The 19,276-nt window shown below is 40.0% G+C and overlaps 1 protein-coding gene across 4 annotated transcripts in view; it reads right to left on the bottom strand.

Moving 5' to 3' along the window:
* The window catches only part of flnba (filamin B a), a 68,541-nt gene that overhangs the window by 33,978 nt on the left and 15,287 nt on the right, over positions 1 to 19,276 (bottom strand). For all 4 annotated transcript variants that reach the window (XM_026167367.1, XM_026167366.1, XM_026167364.1 and 1 more), the window contains exons 2-4: positions 2,390 to 2,499; positions 2,144 to 2,279; positions 1,631 to 1,728 (exon numbers count right to left, since the gene is read on the bottom strand). In XM_026167367.1, the coding sequence (XP_026023152.1) occupies positions 1,631 to 1,728; positions 2,144 to 2,279; positions 2,390 to 2,499 (344 nt within the window). The remainder of the gene's footprint in view (positions 1 to 1,630; positions 1,729 to 2,143; positions 2,280 to 2,389; positions 2,500 to 19,276) is intronic.

Here is a 19,276-nt window from a genome sequence, read left to right on the forward strand (position 1 = left end):
TGAGATCCAATGCTGGCGCTGCATGAGGAGATGTCACTTTTTTTTAGCCAAAATTTATTGAGCTGGCTTCATTTCAGGCATCTCTACAGATGAGTTCAGTTCATTCACACCAAACTGGGAAAGCCATTTCATTTTGCGCCAGGCCTTGTTCATGAGGGCATTGTCATGTGGAAACAGGAAGTTGGGGGGGGGGGGGGGGGGGGCTTTACTGCACCAAGGTTTGATGCATGCTGTTAAAAATATAATGAAGCATTAATATTTCCTTTCATTGGAACCAAGAGTCACTATCCTGGAAAATGGAGCTCATTGTTTGGAGCGTGTGTGTAAACAGGGTGTACACACAGTGTATGCTGAATAAACACACACACACACACACACACACAACCAATGGTGGATGCATAAATTAAACATGGGCAATGTTTCAAGTAATGACATCAGTGTGTAGAAGTAACCTCTGTCAAAACCTCAAGTTTCATGCTGTTTTTTTTCTACTCTTGGATCTGTAAGATGTCATGAGGAAGAGGCAGACACCTGCAGCCAATCAGAAGAAGAGCACCAACATAGGACACGTAAAGATTATTTTGGACAGAATGATTCAAAGCTATTCTAGTAGCTTTAAAACAGATTAAGGAAAACTCAGCAGTTTTAGTGAGGAGTCAAGTTCATGGAAAACAATTCGGACTTGTTTATGGGGAAAATGTCCCAATGTTTAAAGTATGAAGCCTGAACTTTTGGTTCACAGGGGTTACTTTTACACCCCTTGCATCATAATTTGAAACGCTGGTCTAATGGGGTTTGCTCACATTAAATATGCGACTACTTCATCTATCGAAATGCAAACAGACTACTTTGGTCTGATATTCTGGCTCAGTCGCTTCAGACACAGAAGCATTAGTGATGACTTCAGGTGGAAATGTGGATGTGAATGAACTCTGACGCCGTGAGTCTTTGGGTTTTCGTTTACTCTCTAAAGAAGACTTCTGTTTGAGTGTCAGCTGACTGGAGGTGAAACAGGAAACACGTCAAGCATCAACCATTTTCTTTCCTTAAGATTAAAAATGAGGCTGCAGAGAGAAAAGTATTTTGTTATCCTCAAACAAACATCTAAAGCACCAAGTACCCACTTCCAAAAAGATGAAGACACTTTCCTAATCACTTCCTGTGAAGTTTCTTCATTACAGAAATGTTACAGCTGTTAAACTCTAGGCTTGCATTGCCTCAACCTCAGACAAGCTTGTGTTGAAAAATGAAAAAGCTTCCTGTGTTGCAGCAAAAATCAGGAAAATAATAATCTGATCATGTTCTTGACCTCTGACCTCTGGCAGCAGCTCACAGAACAGCAGATTCTGCCTTAATTGGGCTGCGTGACACAAAATGCATGGCGTTGTAAGAACTGCAGCCATTGTGATCTGCTTGTTTACACTAAAAGCCTCTCTTGCATTCCTCACACTTGGATGCTAAAGCAAGCAAAGCGTTTGACTTGAAAAGCCAACTAAAGCTAGAAAACAAAGTAACAGTGAGTGTCTGAGGTGGAGACAAAAATTCTGGCACTAAATGACGTCACCTGAATGCTTTAAAGGTTAATTTAAAGGTCAGAGCAGTGACGGCAAACAATGGAGGGAAAACCAACCTGCGGGATGCCCAGCCAGTCATCAGCCAGCTGCATGGCTTCGGTGGCATTCTCCACTGGTCTGACTGGATCCCAGGTCTCCCAGTCTGGACACAGGCCTGCAAACAACAGAAACAAAACAATTAGTTTACAAAGAGTTGGGCTTGTATTAGCAACACTTACATGTTGTACACAATAAGATAAAACTCATTATTCTTTGTTTAAAAAGTAATCTAAAAGACAGTGTTTATAATTCTGATGTTTTCAGTTTGGCATTTTTAGGAATCTCATACATAAACATGGAGCCTGGCTTTCACTTCGATTTCACACACAGGGTAATTAAAAATACCAGTGTGGTTAAACTCCAAAGGAAACACACCCATGCTGTGAGAAAGCCGCTCTTACAGGCTTGCTGCATGCCAAATAGTTCCAGCTTCACCCAAAAATGCCATCTGACGATACAGTGTAATTAATTTTTGCTAATGAAGTTTGTTACGGTAAACTTCCTGCACAGCCTGGAACAACAAGGCGTACCTGGTGCACAGCTGTCCACCAGTGCTCCCAGTACTTTGCCGTCCCTCCAGTCCTGGCTGAAGTTGGTGATTGGTAGATCGGGGACTTTGTGTTGGATCCAGCCCAGCAGACGCTGCTTGGGTGTCTTTGACTCTGCCTGAATACAAAAGCACATTGCAGTTAGAAAGCTCCTGAAGAAGATAGCTTTCCATTTACAGCCACAAAAACAAGTGATTTTTAAAAACCAAACCACGAGCTGGACGTTACCTCTTCATCCTCGCCTTCCCAGACTGGCATGGAGATGGAGTAGTGTAGGATCAGAGTCCAGACCAGACCCAGGATCAGTTTCAGGTTCCCATCTACAATGGCTTTAGAGTCTGAAAGAAACAGGCAGACCTCAGGTCAGATTCAGATCAGTTATTTGCCCCCCTCCTTTAAGATGTCACCAAGCACCACAATCCCATAAAAAGGTTCATCTCCGTCCGTCACATCCCTCCGTTTGTCCTTTTATTAAATGTTTATTGGCTCATTTTTCCCCCCTTTAGTGAGGTTTCGTGATTGGTACAGTTTGTTAGCAGGATTACAAAGTTATGGATGCAATTACGAGAAGAAGTTACCACAGTGAGGCTTGGATGGACTTAAAATTAACTGGAGAGGAAACAAATCATGATCCAGGAATTTCTGTAAGGATAATTTAACACCGTAAGCCAGGACACATTTAATCCCATCTTCACACAAATATCACATCTGGGTCCAGATCCAGATCCTACTGTCGTTAACCTCCAACTACCAACATTCATATTTACAACGTGTCCCACTTTCCTCTGCTGCCACACAGGACTGGATATTTCACGCTGCAGAATTCATTTCACAGAACTGTGCAACACTGAGCTTAGTTGCAGATCTGAAGTGCAAGCCAGCAACAAACCTGCTCCTGACTTTGTGGCTGTAAACCTTTTTAGCTCACAGTCTGAACAAAGCGCTGCTGGGTAACATTTCACATCAACCAGACCTTACTGTACCAGCTGGTACCACACAGCAACATGAGTTCATCTTCAGCTGCTGCACACAGAGTTCAGACCACAGCAGATAAAATCATTTTATTCAGAGTCTCTCATAACAGCAGCAAGTTGTTAAAGCAAGCGTGTGATATTTAAATGAAGGTTATATTTAAGTAAAAGGAACATGTTGGAGAAGACATGTTTATAATGGTGTATACATTTATAGTTAAAGCAAATGTAACTAGAAAAGATTGCATTTCCTGCGAAAATGCAGTGTGGATGCCTTAACGGCTGAAGATATCTGCTGAAAAAAGCTGAAAAAGTTGAAAAAAAAAAAAAAAAAGATGCCCTGAGCAGGATTCGAACCTGGCCCTCCTGATCAAAGGGTAGCTATTTAGCTCACTGAGCCAAACACTTTCTCACAAAGAAAAGGTGGAGAGATTGACAATTGTGCTAGCAGAATTTGGGCAAAAAAAAAGGGGTGAAAATTCTGCTGAAAAGAGTTCCATCAGCAGAATTTCTGCTGAAAAGAGGTGAATGAGCAGAATTCTGCTGAAAAGAGTTTTTTTCTGAAAACAGCAGAAAAAACTGAAAATTTTGCTGAAAAGAGTTGAATGAGCAGAATTCTGCTGAAAAGAGGTTTTTGCTGAAAAAGAGCTGATAAAGTTTGGATTTGTGCTGAAAAGGGGTTAAAAAAACTGAAAATTTTGCTGAAAAGGGGTGAATAAAATGAAATTTGTGTTGAAAAGAGTTTTAAAAAAGTTTAACTGTTAAGTGAAAGAAATGTTGCCATAAGCTGGATTTGAACCCAGGCCTCCCAGTCTGAGAACGGATGCTTATCTCACTGAGGTAAAGCACAGCTCAGCCCATCATTCAAAATCAGTGACCACATTGATAATGTGTTCCATTCATTTCAATGGTCAAAAGTCATAACACACATCATCAGAAATAGCAGAATTTTTTAAAGTTTAAACATAGCATTTCTGCTAAAACTTAGTATTTATACTAAATAATATTTTTTTCCTGCCAAATCATAGCATTTGTGCTGGAACACAGAAAGTTCCACCAAATCATACAATTTGTACTAAAACATTATTTATGATTTAGCAGAAACATTGGGACTTGGTAGAAATACTATGATTTACATGAAATACTTTGACTTAGCAGAAGTACTACAATCTAGGAAAAAAGTACTAAAGCATAGCAGAAATTCTATCATTGAGCAGAATTACTAGGATTTAGAAGAAATACTAAGATTTGGCACAAACACTGATGTGGCTCAAGAACCTTTATTGTGCAGTTATACTATGATTTGGAAGAAATACTATACTTTGGCACAAATACTATGATTTGGAAGAAATACTATGTTTTAGCACAAATACTATGATTTGGCTCAAATACTATAACTATCCTCGGTCAGAAGGAGAGGCTGACATCCAGGGATTAGATTACCACAGGTGGAGTTTATTGCGGTCAGATGGATGGTACAGGGAGGTATGGCATACAGTAGGAGGATGTGGAGAGGTGATATGGTGTGGTTTCTATGATTAAGAACAGGGTATGCATTACAACATGCATACAGATTAAAGATTAAGAAAACTGGTAACAAATTCCTCCACTACAAATCAGTCTGATGCCACTTTTTACAGGGTTCCCGTTTACTAAGGCACTACCCAAAAGGCGCCACAAGAGGGCACTCCAACACAAGAGATGACCTATTTACACTGATGCACTTAGTAAACAGCCCCTACTTAGCCACTACATAATACAGTGATATTACAGTATACAAATTCACACGAATACTATGATTTGGCAGAAATACTATGACTGAGTAGTAATACTATAACATAACAGATTTCCTAAAAAAAAAACTATGAAATTGCATTAATTCTATGACTTGGCAGAGATACTACGTTTTAGCACAAATACTATAACAACGCAGAAATACTATGACTTAGTAGTAATACTATAACATAACAGTTCAATGTTCTTGCACAAATACCACAATATGGCAGAAATACTATGTTTTAGCAAAAATACTGTGATTTGGTGTAAATACTACGATTTGGCACACATACTATATTCCGCAGATACACTATAACATAACAGATATTCTACGACTTAGTAGTAATACTATAACATAACAGAATTATTAATTGGGCACAAATACCACGATTTGGCAAAAATACTATGATTGGGTACAAATACTATGATTTGGCAATAATACTGCATTTTAACACAACTACTGAGATTTGATTGAAATACTATGATTTAGAAGAAATACTATTACTCCATACAAATATGATGCTTTGGGACAAATACTATGTTTTGGTTCCAATACTATGATGTTCAACAAATACTATGATTTGGCACAAGTACTATGATTTAGTACAAATACTATGATTTGGCAGAAATACTATGCCTTAGTAGTAATACTATGACATAAAAGATATACTATGGTTTTGCAGACATACTATGATTTTGCACAAATACCATGATTTGGCACAAATGCTATGATTTAGCAGAAATACTATGATTGGGTACAAATACTATGATTTGGCAATAATACTGCGTTTTAACAACAACTACTGAGATTTGATTGAAATACTATGATTTAGAAGAAATACTATGACTCCATACAAATACGATGCTTTGGCACAAATACTGTGATTTGGCAGAAATACTATGACTTAGTAGTAATACTATAACATAACAGATTTCCTAAAAAAAACTATGAAATTGCAGTAATTCTATGACTTGGCAGAGATACTACGTTTTAGTACAAATACTATAACAATGCAGAAATACTATGACTTAGTAGTAATACTATAACATAACAGTTCAATGTTCTTGCACAAATACCACAATATGGCAGAAATACTATGTTTTACCACAAATACTGTGATTTGGTATAAATACTGCGATTTGGCACACATACTATGATTTGGCAGAAATACTATGCCTTAGTAGTAATACTATAACATAAGAGATATACTATGGTTTTGCAGACATACTATGTTTTTGCAAAAATACCATGATTTGGCACAAATGCTATGATTTAGCAGAAATACTATGATTGGGTATAAATACTATGATTGGGCAGAAGTACCATGTTTCAGTACAAATACTATGATTTGGCAGGAATACTCTGGTTTAGCAGAAATACTCTGATTTAGCAGAAGTACTATCTTTTGGTAGAAATTCCTGCTAAAAGGTACTATTTCTGCGTTTTAGCAGAAATACTGTAATTTGGCATAAATACTATAATTTGGGATAAATACTATGATTTGGCACATATAATATATTCAGCACATATATTATAAAATAACAGAAATATTTGGCCCCAAAACCATGATTTTGCACAAATACCATGATTTTGCAAAAATACTATGAATTGGCAGAAATACTATGATTTGGCAAAAGTACTTAGATGTAGTAGAAGTACTTTGCTTTAGCAGAAATACTATGATTGAGGAGTAATACCTAAACATAGGAGAAATATTGATACACAGACACACATACACAGACAGTAAAAGGAAGGCTTGGTATATGTAGGTCAGTTAAATTAGCTGCACCTGCTGTAGTCAGCCCTTACACACACAGACACAGAGAGAGGTGTGAGTTTTCTTCGTGTATTTCTGACATTCAGGATTCCCCTCGAACAAATGGCCATAATTTCCTAACCGTAGAGGCTAGAACGGTCATTCAGGCATCGTTTTATTCAGAAGAGATGGGGGAATCTTCAGGTCTTCATAATTCAGAGATAAAACATAAATTCTTAAAGATATATGACTTGTAATACACTGTAACTGAGTAGAGGCGAAGCAAAAACTGCCTTGACTTGCGCTCAAACAACCTTTGGTAACTCTAAATCTATATGGAGCATCAAAATCATTCTTTCACCGTAAGAAACAGCAGGCTTTGGTGAACAGTCATGGAAATTTTCAGGGCTCTGTGGAAATCCATCAAAAAGATATGACGAGAGAAAAAAGTGGTTCATTTCCAGAGATTGAAATCTGATGAAATCTGAGCGAGGGACAAATTTCCTACCCTCAAACAAGTCCAACTCATTTCAGAACGGTAATAGGTGAGAAAGAAATTCTTGAATTGTGAGCGTCAGGAGTGTCTGAACATATACGGGGACAAGCCTCATGTCTTAACTTCGCTTCGTTAAGGAGATATGACAATTTGAAAATGCCTCTCATTAGAGAAATCCAGCGGTGATTTTGAACAAACTCTCCATTGAGTTTATATGGAGAGTTTTCTGACTTTGTGTTACTCTGAGGAGATTTGCAAAATATCTATGAGTCCCACAACAATGATAGTGACATTTTCTGAAAGCCAGCAAAAATACCTACGTTTTGGTGTATAATTTGTGGGGCTTGAGTGGAAATTGAGCGAGTAGCAAGAAGTTGTTTGGACATGAAGAGAAAATTCAAACAGTTTCACTGTCCCCTCTGAGTTAATTGCATAGCAACCATAGCAACGCATGTATTTTCTGAAAAATCACAATTTTGCAACTGAAAACTCAAAGAGGGATACGATTAAAACGGTAGAAGATCTGAAAAAGCTGAATCATACAGGAATAGCCAAATCATTTGAGAACATTTTAAAGTTTGAATGAAGTTTCTAGGTGAAAGTATGAGGCAGTAGTTAAGTTTCAAAGACAAGAAAGTTTTAGCAGAATTGTGGAAGTTTCCCATTCATTTCAATGGGACAAATTAAAGGAAAAAAGTGTAATATTTTAAAAAGTATAATAGTAATAAACACCAAAAGTCATAGCCGGCATTAGCAGAAAGAGCAGAACAGTTTAGAGTTTGAACGGTGAAAATAGCACAAAAATTGTGGAAGTAGATCCACGGCAAAAAGTGTACGGAAACACCCGGAATAATAAAGAATAAAGAGAAACAGGAACTCAATAGTGTGGATGCCTATTAAGGCATCCACACAATTAATATTTTAAAAAGTATTGGACTAAACATCTTTAAAGAGTGTTTCATAGTTTGAGGTCAAACCTTTTGCCCATCATACTTTCCAGCCTCTCAAAGAAAGCCATATTATGGTAAAGCTCAGGCTTAGACTGCTCTAGAAACAGTTTCAGACTTTGTCTTTGAGTACTGGATCTGTGTGATGTCACTGAGAGTCCCCATTCCTAATATGCTCATCTAATCCAGCTCAACTCTGAGAGGTGACATTGGCTTAGATGGAGAGGAGGAACAACAACATTTGGTTTCAGACTGAAGATGAACCGATATTGATAAAGATCATTTTGACTCATACAAAGCCACTAGCAGAGATAATCAGAAAAACTTGTTCTAATGAGTAACTGCTTATAATCCCATTAAAACATCTGATATCAGGCTCTTTTGAAGCAGAGCTGCACGAGGCCGCAGTCTACCTCTGCGAAACGACTTGTTTCATTTTATCCACGCCTTATAAATGGCCTGTGTTGGCGTTTTAATGCGAGCTGTTGACACAGTCGCGACACAGCTTATATCCGCTAAACACGCCACCACAGAGTGTGGGAAATCCTGTGATCCACCCCGTGAAACTTCAGCTCCGCTCCACCGCCAGCAGGACAGCTGTAGTCCCAACATGTTGCGACAGCTCAGGTTTAGGTGGAGCTTTGCAGAGCTGCCGCCTCGCCCAGTGACAACATTTGACTGTGTGCATTGCGACATCCTGCTTTCTACATTTTAAAAAAAAATTATTATCTCCCTTTTGTGTCCTTTAGCCCTCTTTTCCTGTTTCTCATTGTTCAAACTAAATTTGCTTTTCCTCCATCCATCTCACTCTCCCCACCTGCATGAATTATTAACATACAGCTTCTTATCTATGGTTTCTCCCTTTCTTCCCTTCTTTCCCACTCAGACTGTAATGCCACACCTTTAAGTATGTGTGTCACTACGAACTGCAAACACTTTGCCAGTGAACTTTACCCCCAACTCACATATCCACCCAGCTTACTAACGGTTTAATCACACCAGCTGTGACACTTTCTGCATTAAGAATTTGTGAGTAACAAAGTGTTACATCAATGCATGAGAAATGCATGATTCACAGATCAAGACCATCCTTTTCTCTCCCACAGCGAGCTTTTGCACAGCCCCTCAGCTCATGAAAGTTGCCATTTAAGGCAGCTTTTGTCTGATTGGCTGTCTCTGACAATTATAAGGTTTGTACAGAGGTGTGTACATGACCATATAATGACATCCCTACTTTATGATCAGATTCAGAGCAAAGACTAGAAATCAAACTGTCTGGATCAGAGGGACGTTTTAAAATTGTGCATGTTTCCTGTGTTTATATGGAATCGTGACCATGTGTAATGCAACGATCCACTGAGCATAAACATTAAACTTCACGTTAAAATTGTGAGACAACAGATGATAGAGTTCGATTTGTGCAAATGAGACAAAGCTACCAGACGAAAACTGTTTTTCCCTCGAGACTGAGCGTTGAGTGTTTCGAGTTTCTTGTGTACTGTGAGGTAAAAACTACCACTTTTGTCAATGAGTCTGGCGAAGTGGAACAGCTTATCTTTTGTCAGAACCAGTTCAAAGAAAAGCCAATGAGGAACCTTGAATCCATCTCAAGGCCAACAGATAGCAATAGCTGTAGTTCCAAAAACACTTCTTTTCCTAAAGAAGGGCACTGAAAACCAGCTTCTACACCTCTGTAGTAATTTTCCTGCTCAATTTATGGGCTCACTACTTATTTTGGACCATACCGAATAAACAGTTCGTAATAATCTTCATACCTCATTTCAAACTGGAGGACTAGCTGTAGTGCTAAACTCCACGCTCATTTTTAGGATGTAAGTTGGCTGAACCTCTGCTCCAACACTTCACATCAGGCTGGGAACTAAACACAGTGTGTGCGCCGTTGTCGACACAGTTTTGTGGGTAACGAGGCTATCACCATGGTACCCCCATTGTTCATATAAAGGTCGAGAGTAGCAGAAAGACTGGAGGGCTTGGGGGGGGTTTAAAAAGCAGCCAGTTAAAACGATGACGGAAGGAGCAGAGACAATAAACCCGAGGACCGTTTGTGGCATCTCCAGAGTTCAGCTCGTGTGAGTGCCACAGAGAGCAGGTTACAGACGGCTTTAACCGCTCTAATAATCTGCTGCATTGTTCCCTGCCGGTTAAAGTCTGAGCCCTCCTTTCCCTCCCTCGTGACAGACTCCAAGGTAGCGCTGAGGAGAAGACATTACTCCAGCAGCCAGCTACAAGTCTTCAGCTAATATTTCAAAACAGCAAGAGAAACTCATTATAAACCCTGATGTAACGTTCTGGGTTTGGTCCAAAGAACAAAGCCATAAATACTCCAGCAGCAGCAGCTTGCCAACTGAAACGCACACCTGGGCAGGTAAAGCCAAATTTTCTCACCAGTTCTTCATTTCAAGAAATGACTGAAGTTGTTAACTGTGGCAATGATTTGACTCCATCCAGCCCACAAACCAAGAAATACGAGTCATTTTGCAGTGGTTTTCATACAATGGATAAAGAGATTATAGCAGGATCGAAACAGTTCTGCATGACCCGACCTACAAACCTGTATATCAGAGCCCATTTGGCCTTTTTATTATCTGTACCAATCACACTCCAAACCCAATCCTCTGTTTTGCTCGACACTACTTTACCCTACTCGACAACAAATGTTTGTGAACTACATAAAGTCCCGATGCAAACCTCGTCCTCGTCACACCTACATACAGAATCTGCCGTTAAAACAAAACAAAAAAAAAAAAAACTATTAAAAGAGCTGACATTTTTAGGCTTGAAACTGGCCAAGACAGAAAACAAAAGCTGCACTCAAAAGAAACTAAATTTAAATCTACAGCAGCATTATTTTGGACCAAAGTCAAACTTAAGACTTTGTTTTTTTAAATAGATGTGACCGGTAATTCTGTGCATGCGGTTTATGTCCCAGTGACCAGCAAGTTCATTCAGATAGTTCGTCAATATAACGGACCGTATAAACTGGTTTGTTTTTTTTTTTCTTTTCAAGCCAGCTGCTGATATTTGAGACTCTTCTAGAACGACTGCCTTCTCTCCCATGCACAGGTCCCGACTTTGGTGTCACATTATCTACAATCAAGACTGAAACTGCATGACTGCATTAAGTCATGGGAAATATTTTCTCTTCAGTCAAATCCACTTCTGTGATTATCTACAGTTTAAAATACTTTTTTTTTTTTTTTTTAAACCCCTTAAACAATATTTTAAATAGTAAATTGAACCCATCTCCCTTCTTGTACCCGTCCCTTACACCATGTGTAGAGCAGGTGAGTGCACTCAGTATTCACAGCTAACATGCCGTAACCATTAAAGGTTGACACGAGAGGTCTGCCTCAACTCCTTCGCCCCCAGCGATAAGAGACCACTGCAGTCGCCACCTCTTTTATTCTGAGATTCATCCATCCACAGCTCCATTCACAAAGTGGCTCACATTTAATACAGCCCGGATCTGCATCACATAAACAATGTTTTAGCCTCTCGGCAAGATGCTCTTCCTGCCCATACCTGCTGATTTGACCAGCTGCTATGGAGACAAAACAATAACAACACAACAAGGACAGGACTGGAGAAGCAAGTACTGGGATAGTTTGAGTTTGCATAAGGACAGACAAAGAAACGTGGAATTTTTTCCTTTTCATGAAGAGAAATAGAAAGCAAGAGAAGGACTGTGATAGCATAAAGGTGAACTGAACGAAACTAAATGCCTTTCTTATCTGTGAGTCAAACCTGGACTCTTACAGAAAGTTGCATAATGAGCCCTGAGCGCTTAAGCTGAACTAATCAACCTACTTGCTGACCTAGAACTCCAGAAAATCCTCATCTCACACCCAAGTTACAGACAGGATGGAGAAGTAAACAAAACGTTTACACATAAGAGCCACAATCAAACCCTGAGATCTCTCCATAACTGATTCAGGTTTCCTAACAAAGTAATGTGATGACCAAAGCTATCCCACCTCTACCTATAAAGCTCAGTGCCAGGTACAACAGGTAATTAAATGCAGGTATGGAGAAAAAAAACAAAAACCATTACTACCAAGTCAATTTGGTTACATTTTGTCGCCACAAAAGTTCTGATCTATTTAAATGACTCTATACTCATGACCAAGTTGTCTCCCTTCTAGGATTGCAGCAGGTATTTAAGCTTTCATCCTCACATTTCGCATAATAAAATGTCTGACTTCTAGTGAAACACGACTCATGTCTCAATACGAGTAGAAGCTCCATCATGCTGCTTTGGATAGCCTCAGCAACATCAATTCATTTACTGAAGAGGAGCTGTGTCCCAACTTCAATAATGGACAGTCCAGGATTAAAGTCTTTCGATAGACAGGAAGAACTGGGCACTGCGTTCACTGATGGAGTGGAAAACCTAAACGCCGATACAGTTCAAATCCAGAGATTTCACTTTTCTCCCATTAGACTCCGTAATAGATTCAACTGTATTTTACTGCTCTGTGTGGAGGCTTCAGTGGGGCAAAGAATGGTCCCAACAGTTCTTCCAGTGTAACAGATCAGCTTGTCTGGGGCACTGATTCAATTTTCACCAAGCCTTTTAATAGAGTCTCCCCTTTGCCCATCTGCTGTGGTGAATTAAGGAATGTCAAAGATCACAAGCACAGAGCATCTCCACTACGAACAAGTACGACTGATACAGTCCTGGAAATCTGAGACAGACATCTGAGAGGTGGCTGAAAAAAAATGAGGAAATGTCCTACGATTAGACAAAAATCAGACACACCATGTCAAACAAAGACCGTTGCACCATGGCAACCAATCAACAGTCCGATCAAAAAGTTTAACCGTCTAACAGATATTAAAATGTGGATAGCTTGTACATCTTAGTGTTCTTGCATGTTGTACTTAAACTAAACATTAAACCTCCACCCCCAGCATTTTGAGCCAACTTCTTTTAATGACTTCAATTTAGGAAATATTCACACAGCTTCGAAGAGGTAGGGAGACATGATAGTTTCAATAAAACCATCAGTTTTAGGTCTACAAAGGAAGCAGAGCATCTGTTTTCTGACAATTCACTTAAGAAAATCACTACAATACAAACTTAAGGGTCATATCACGTCGGACAGCTGACCGCTCAAAACAAGTCCTTTCATATGAAAAGTCACCATAAACCTACGTTGTGATACCAGGCTCTTCCAGCTTTGTATAACTCAAATGCGCTGCGGTTGTTAAAATAAATAAAATTTGTCATAAGCAGAGGTCACTGCAGTTCACTTTCTTTCTAAGCATCTCGCCCTCAGAGGCACAGCTGCTGCACCGCTTACAGCTGTTCCTTTGCACGATGACTTGCAGACACACATGTTCAGCTTCCTACCCAATAATTTACCGCTCAACAGTAAAGAACAGTCTATGCCTAAAGCAGATCATCACACTGATCTCAGCCAACCACACCCCGCCTAAAACATTCACCTGGATGTCCAACACCGTAAGGACTGAACACTGAAACTGCAAATTCCTGTAAATATAATTTAAACCAAATCTTTTAAACCTGGGGCTCTTACAGGGTGACCTACAGGATGTCTGAGCAGTTTCCTGATGTTTTTGATCATTCAAGACAAGCTAAATTTTCAGTTTGAGTCAATTAAACGCTACTAGCCCACAGTCTCACAACAGTCCTGATTCTTCCTTTGGTGGAAGTCTAAAATCTCTTCAGTTGGTGCCAACATGCACGAAGACGCACGGAAGCAGCAACGATTTTAACGATGTCATGCGGTGAGATAACGGCAGAAAATCAAGAGAAATAGCCTGAAGACCAGTGGATGTGTTCAATTTCCTTTTCACCAACACACTGGCCTCAGAATTATAAACTCCAGCTTCAAACCATTTCAAACTTGTGCTTTGAGATTCACCACAGTAAACAATACGACAAAACTTGTTAACCAATTTTATCATTTCCACTTTTCTTGCTGTGGTTAGAGGCCACATGCCTGCTGTTAAATATTACGTTGGGTTTTACTTTGTGCTTCAGTAAGACAGAGGGGTGCTATTGTGGCAAATGTCTGCCAACACCCAAGAAGAAATTGTTAAGAGTACTTTATTACCCAAATACTCAATCATACATTTGTTAATATAGTGTTTGGGGTTCCTCTATAGACTTGTTGAAATCAGTATTTCCAAAGAGTCGAAAGTCTCCAAATATCTTTCAGCATTAGTTGAATTAAACCTGCCCCAGCCTGTCAGGGAGTGACTGAGGTTATTACAAGGGGCATGAGCTGTGCCAACCAGACACTGCAAGGACCCATGTTGAAAGCGAAGTGAACGAATATGTTTTAACACAGATTTTAAAAGGAACCATTTTTATGGCAGGTTGCAACATCAGCAAAAAGACAAAAAAGTAAATTTAGGTGGAAAAATAAATTTGAAATTTGGTGGCAAAAGTAAAAGTTTGGGTGGAACTGGACAAAGGATACCTGCAGTGGTAAACAGGATGTGGAGCTACCGCGTGTGTGGTTTGACCTCTGCTGCACAGATTCCTGAGTGGTGAGATCATCAACTCCATCGCCCACCCCCCACCCATCCATCTACCAAGCCTGTAAATCACCCTCCACCCTGCTGAGGACCAATGGATGGTGGTAGAGGAACAAAAAGCCACACACACACACAGTATACATCTGAGCTTCAGTTTAAAATAACTATAAACACACACACTCAGCAGGAAGCCTCTGCTGCTGTCAGATCGATTATTAACACATAATTCACACAACACACTGCCAGGAAACATGACGCACGCAAACAAAGACACAAAGATGCATGACATTCCTCTGTGCTGAGAAACGGACGACACGTTCAGCGATAACTACCGTCATTCACAGGGTTTGGTTTGGGGGTGGATGTGGTTGAAATCAGGGTTGCAATAATAATTCCTGAGCAAAAATGTGTGCAAATGTACATAAAATAGTCTTAAAGTCTTCATTTTTGTAGAAACAAAGTCGTTTTAGGGGCTAAAGTTAAACCCAAACAAACTCCAATCACCACATCGTGGTGGTCAGCTGCAGTCACGATCCTGGAGCCACATCAATGACGATCCCACAGATGAACGTTTAAAATCTAAAAGATTTTGATTGTTTTATTGTAATCAAGCGTTGTTTGCAGAATAAAATAAAATAGTTGGAACCACTTTTTCAAAAAAAAAAAAAAAAAATGCATTAAAAATAAGCCTTTTTCTCCGCAGACATATCTACGAAGTAGCAGAGATGAGTAAAACCTTTAGCAGATGTTTATAAAAATTAGTTTTTAGGTCTCCAGTGGGGGTTTAGTGAGCTTTAAAATGACTAGAAATCAGTTTTCAACTTCCACTGCTAGACATCAGGTCGGCGCTCCCAAACTGGGGCACCCATTGATGACATCACCGCATGATGCATTGGTGTAATAAGAGTGGCGCCTAATAGGAGTCACATGAATCATGCACCAGCAGCTCAGAAGGGGTGATCCCAGCAACAAAATCCAGATTACAGGCAGAGAGAAGAAAGCAAGAGGCTTTTAAGGTCTTTGATTTGGGTAATGAGCGGTGAGCAGGATACAGAGTCTGTGTCATTCTGTCTCTCTCTCCGTCTTTAATCTGGTTTTGGTTGGGCACAAACAGCTGCACAGACACAGATCAAAGACTAAGTTTGCTCCCATGTTCTAGAGAGTCGTTCACAGGGATTCCGAGTGAATGAACCAAATGATGAAAACTGGATAGCGTCCAGCGTCTGCAGGCAGTTTACCAAGCAGCAGAAATGCAAGAGCTTGTGCACCACAAACAATAACAGGCCTAAAACTGAGCTTTGTGGGACACCGCAAGCATGATGTGCAACACAGCAAACAACAAGTATGATATGGACAAAGAGCAGAAGAAATCTGAAGGTCAGAGGAGCCACAAGAGAGCTCACTAACCAGCGCAGAGCTGCCCTGTCATTAACACACAAACATCTGGCATGACGTCTGCATGCATAAACAAGACGCACACTGACAAACACACTGCAGCGTTTAGCCCTGCATGACCTCACCCTGCTGGTTCCCAGGCAATGATGTCATCACAACCAGACCTGCCATGTGGTGAGGAAGAAGAGGTTGATCGAGAAGAGAAGAGAAAAAAGGGAAAAGGGGAGAAAACTGGAAAAGAGTTAAAGTGGACATGCAGCCACAAGCTCGCACACAAAGACGAAAGCAGCTGAAGGTTCAAAAGCTCCTTGAAGGGTTTGACAAAACCCTCAGGTGATGGTTGTGGAGGGGGAGGTTCAGACTATGTAACAAGTCCAAATATAAGAACGCACTTTTGTGCAGCTGTGCTTCATTTTCCACTTCGATGGATTACAGCTTGTGTGACAGAACTGGTGATGAACATCAATTAAAATAAAGTCAGTAATAGAAATGAGTCAGTTAAACTACCGAGTACACCAACACAAAGTCCACTGGAGTGCACTGGACAAACCTATGTATTAAATAACTTGAGACCATTTGTCTTAAAATTAAAAAAAAAAAAAAAAAAAAAAAAAATCCACCCCAGCCCAACATTACTCTACAGAAATGATCAACTTATTCACAGTTTCTGAAGTTAAGGCAGCCTAAAAACAGCCAAATCCTTTAAAACTCAGATAGAAAAATAACTAAAACCAGACTTGTTTAGTGACTGGATCATTTATTTATTTATTTTTTTTAATATATAGAAAAACAGGAGGAAGAAGAAGAGGGGCAAAAGATTAAAAGATGAAGAAATGGAGTGAGTAAGACGAGAAGCATTTGGGATATTTGCAGCTGAGCCAGGCTGCAGGAGGTTCACCGCAGTGATTATCAGTGAACAATCCTCAGTAAACCATCACAACCCCCCCCCACACCTCTCAAATTAAACCTACAACTAAATCTAAAACACGCACTGAACTCAGTCTGCCTGCATGTGCATCTGTGTTTTCAGACCCAGCAGTGTATCGTCTTCCTGTCATTCTGATAGTCATCATTAACTAAATATTTGGCACAGTGGCTGCGCTAAACTCTGCGTCATGTCTGCTGCCACTACACCCAGACAAAAGATCACACTTCCTGCATCAAAAACAGCTCAGCACCAATTCACAATGACAGACGACATGACAATAGCTCCCCTTCATAAATGCATGATCAGCTGTGAGACAGTCCAGCGTCTGTGTGAGTGTGGGCCATTTTTCACCTCTGATGATACCGCAACATAATTTAAATCGGTCTCCATTGTTCCTGTTCACAAGTTTCATCGTTAGATATCTGAAAACACCCAAACAGTCAGCTGATAGGATAGTTGGACACGACGATCAAACCTTTATTGGGTTCAGGATACTGTGCCATGTTTTTGTTTTTCCAACATAGCGCCACTTAATCTACTGTAGCCGCATCACTACAATACCCCAAAATGAAAAACAATCTGCACAGTTTCCTGTAAACTGAAATCCCTTTTTCTAATCATGTCTATTCAAACCAAACCAAAAGATTTCCACATGCACATGCAAGAGGTTTCAGTCAGAGAAACACATTGGGCACCTTCTCAAAGAGGTTTTAACCAGAGCTAAAGGGAGTTTGGGGTATTGTTATAAATCTTTCTTTACTATAAGTGAACAAAGTGTTGGTGATCAGCCCCAGAGGCTCACAGGAGTCCCAAAAACCTGGAGTTCGTTTTCTGTCTGGGTACCCAGCCATCGTTCAGATCATCAGAAGCTCCGTCCACCTTTTATGTCACCATTGGAAGATTCCTGAAAGCAGCCAGACCAAGAGGCCAGTAGAGGAACTGCAGCTTATAGTGCTTCCCACAATGGCTTCATTTTATTTTCCTCACAAAGGCACCAGTCTTTGTTGGAATCGGACTCGACAGGTGAGGAAGTGTGTGAACTTACCACCCATAGAGCCACAATAGCCTTATTAGGGGGAAATAAAAAGCAAATATCCTTAAAACGGCTGATTTTAGAGCGATTGTGTTTGTCATTCTGTTCCATGCTGACAAATTTCCTTCAGTGCTAAATAAAATTAAAAGAACCCAATTAGAGGAGCATAAATAAGTAACAAGTCTCAACTGTGACAACTCCAATCAAAAACAGGTGAAACTGTAGTAAAACCTCTAAATGTTTGGTGGATTTCAGCTGACATGTGCTTCTTTAAAGCTTCTCAGTGCAAAAACTTTTTTGTTGCATTTACAGCCGAAACAAACAAAGGTACTTTTCTGTGTGCAGAGAAGGGGCGAGCATGCGTGTAAGTCGATATCCCGGCCGCTCTCGTGTTACCTTTTCTGCAGCCACACTGAGGCCCGGGTCTCTCACACATTAGCGTGGGAGGGAACGAAACTATAAACACCACAAACCCTTTATTTATGTGTATACATTAAACATCTTCAAGGTCTACATCAAATGCTACAACCGCACCGGGGGATCGTCCAATCAGAGCGCGCTGCCTCACATGTTCTCAGGCGCAGAAACTCGCCCTGGGGCCAGTTTTTTTTTCCTCCTCTCTCAAATCCTCAGTTTGAGGAGATTTCAGTCACATCTGAATGAGACATTTGGCACACAGACAGCACATTTTAGCTTTGTGTGTTGTTGTGAGGCTACACTGGATTTTAGAAATGTCAGCACTTTATGTGTGTTGCATTGTTACACTTGTTATTTAACCTACTTTGTGCAAAGACAGGGAGGAAAAAAAAAGACATCCTGTGAGAACACTGACATTTTTAGACAAGAGCCTTAAGTGCAACTCCTATAGTGCAGTTGACCAAGAAGCATCCAGTCAGACCTTTAGATACTTTGAGTTAATACGACATTTTTAACTCAAATTTTCACCACCAGGACAGTATTTTACTAGCACAGTTTTGTTGTCAGGGTGTGTGCTGCTGATATTTTACTGTCGTTATTTTTGTTTAGCCCTACCAACATTTTAACAAGAGGCTTTGCCTTTTCTTGGGTCAGTATCCCAAAGAATGAGTAATTTTAATAACATGATTGCTTCATACAGGCAGCTGTACAAACTCCCGGGACTCTGGTGAACCCATGCCAATAGTAACAAAAATAAATAAAACAATACTAATAAATGAATAGATGGACATTGAGCAGTTTTAAAATTTAAAAAAAAAAAGGGGGGCAGAGAACTACGTACTGGGGGAAATCCTCATTACAGAAATG

Source organism: Astatotilapia calliptera, chromosome 5, assembly GCF_900246225.1.
Source record: "Astatotilapia calliptera chromosome 5, fAstCal1.2, whole genome shotgun sequence".
In the NCBI taxonomy this organism is placed as follows: Eukaryota; Metazoa; Chordata; class Actinopteri; order Cichliformes; family Cichlidae; genus Astatotilapia; species Astatotilapia calliptera.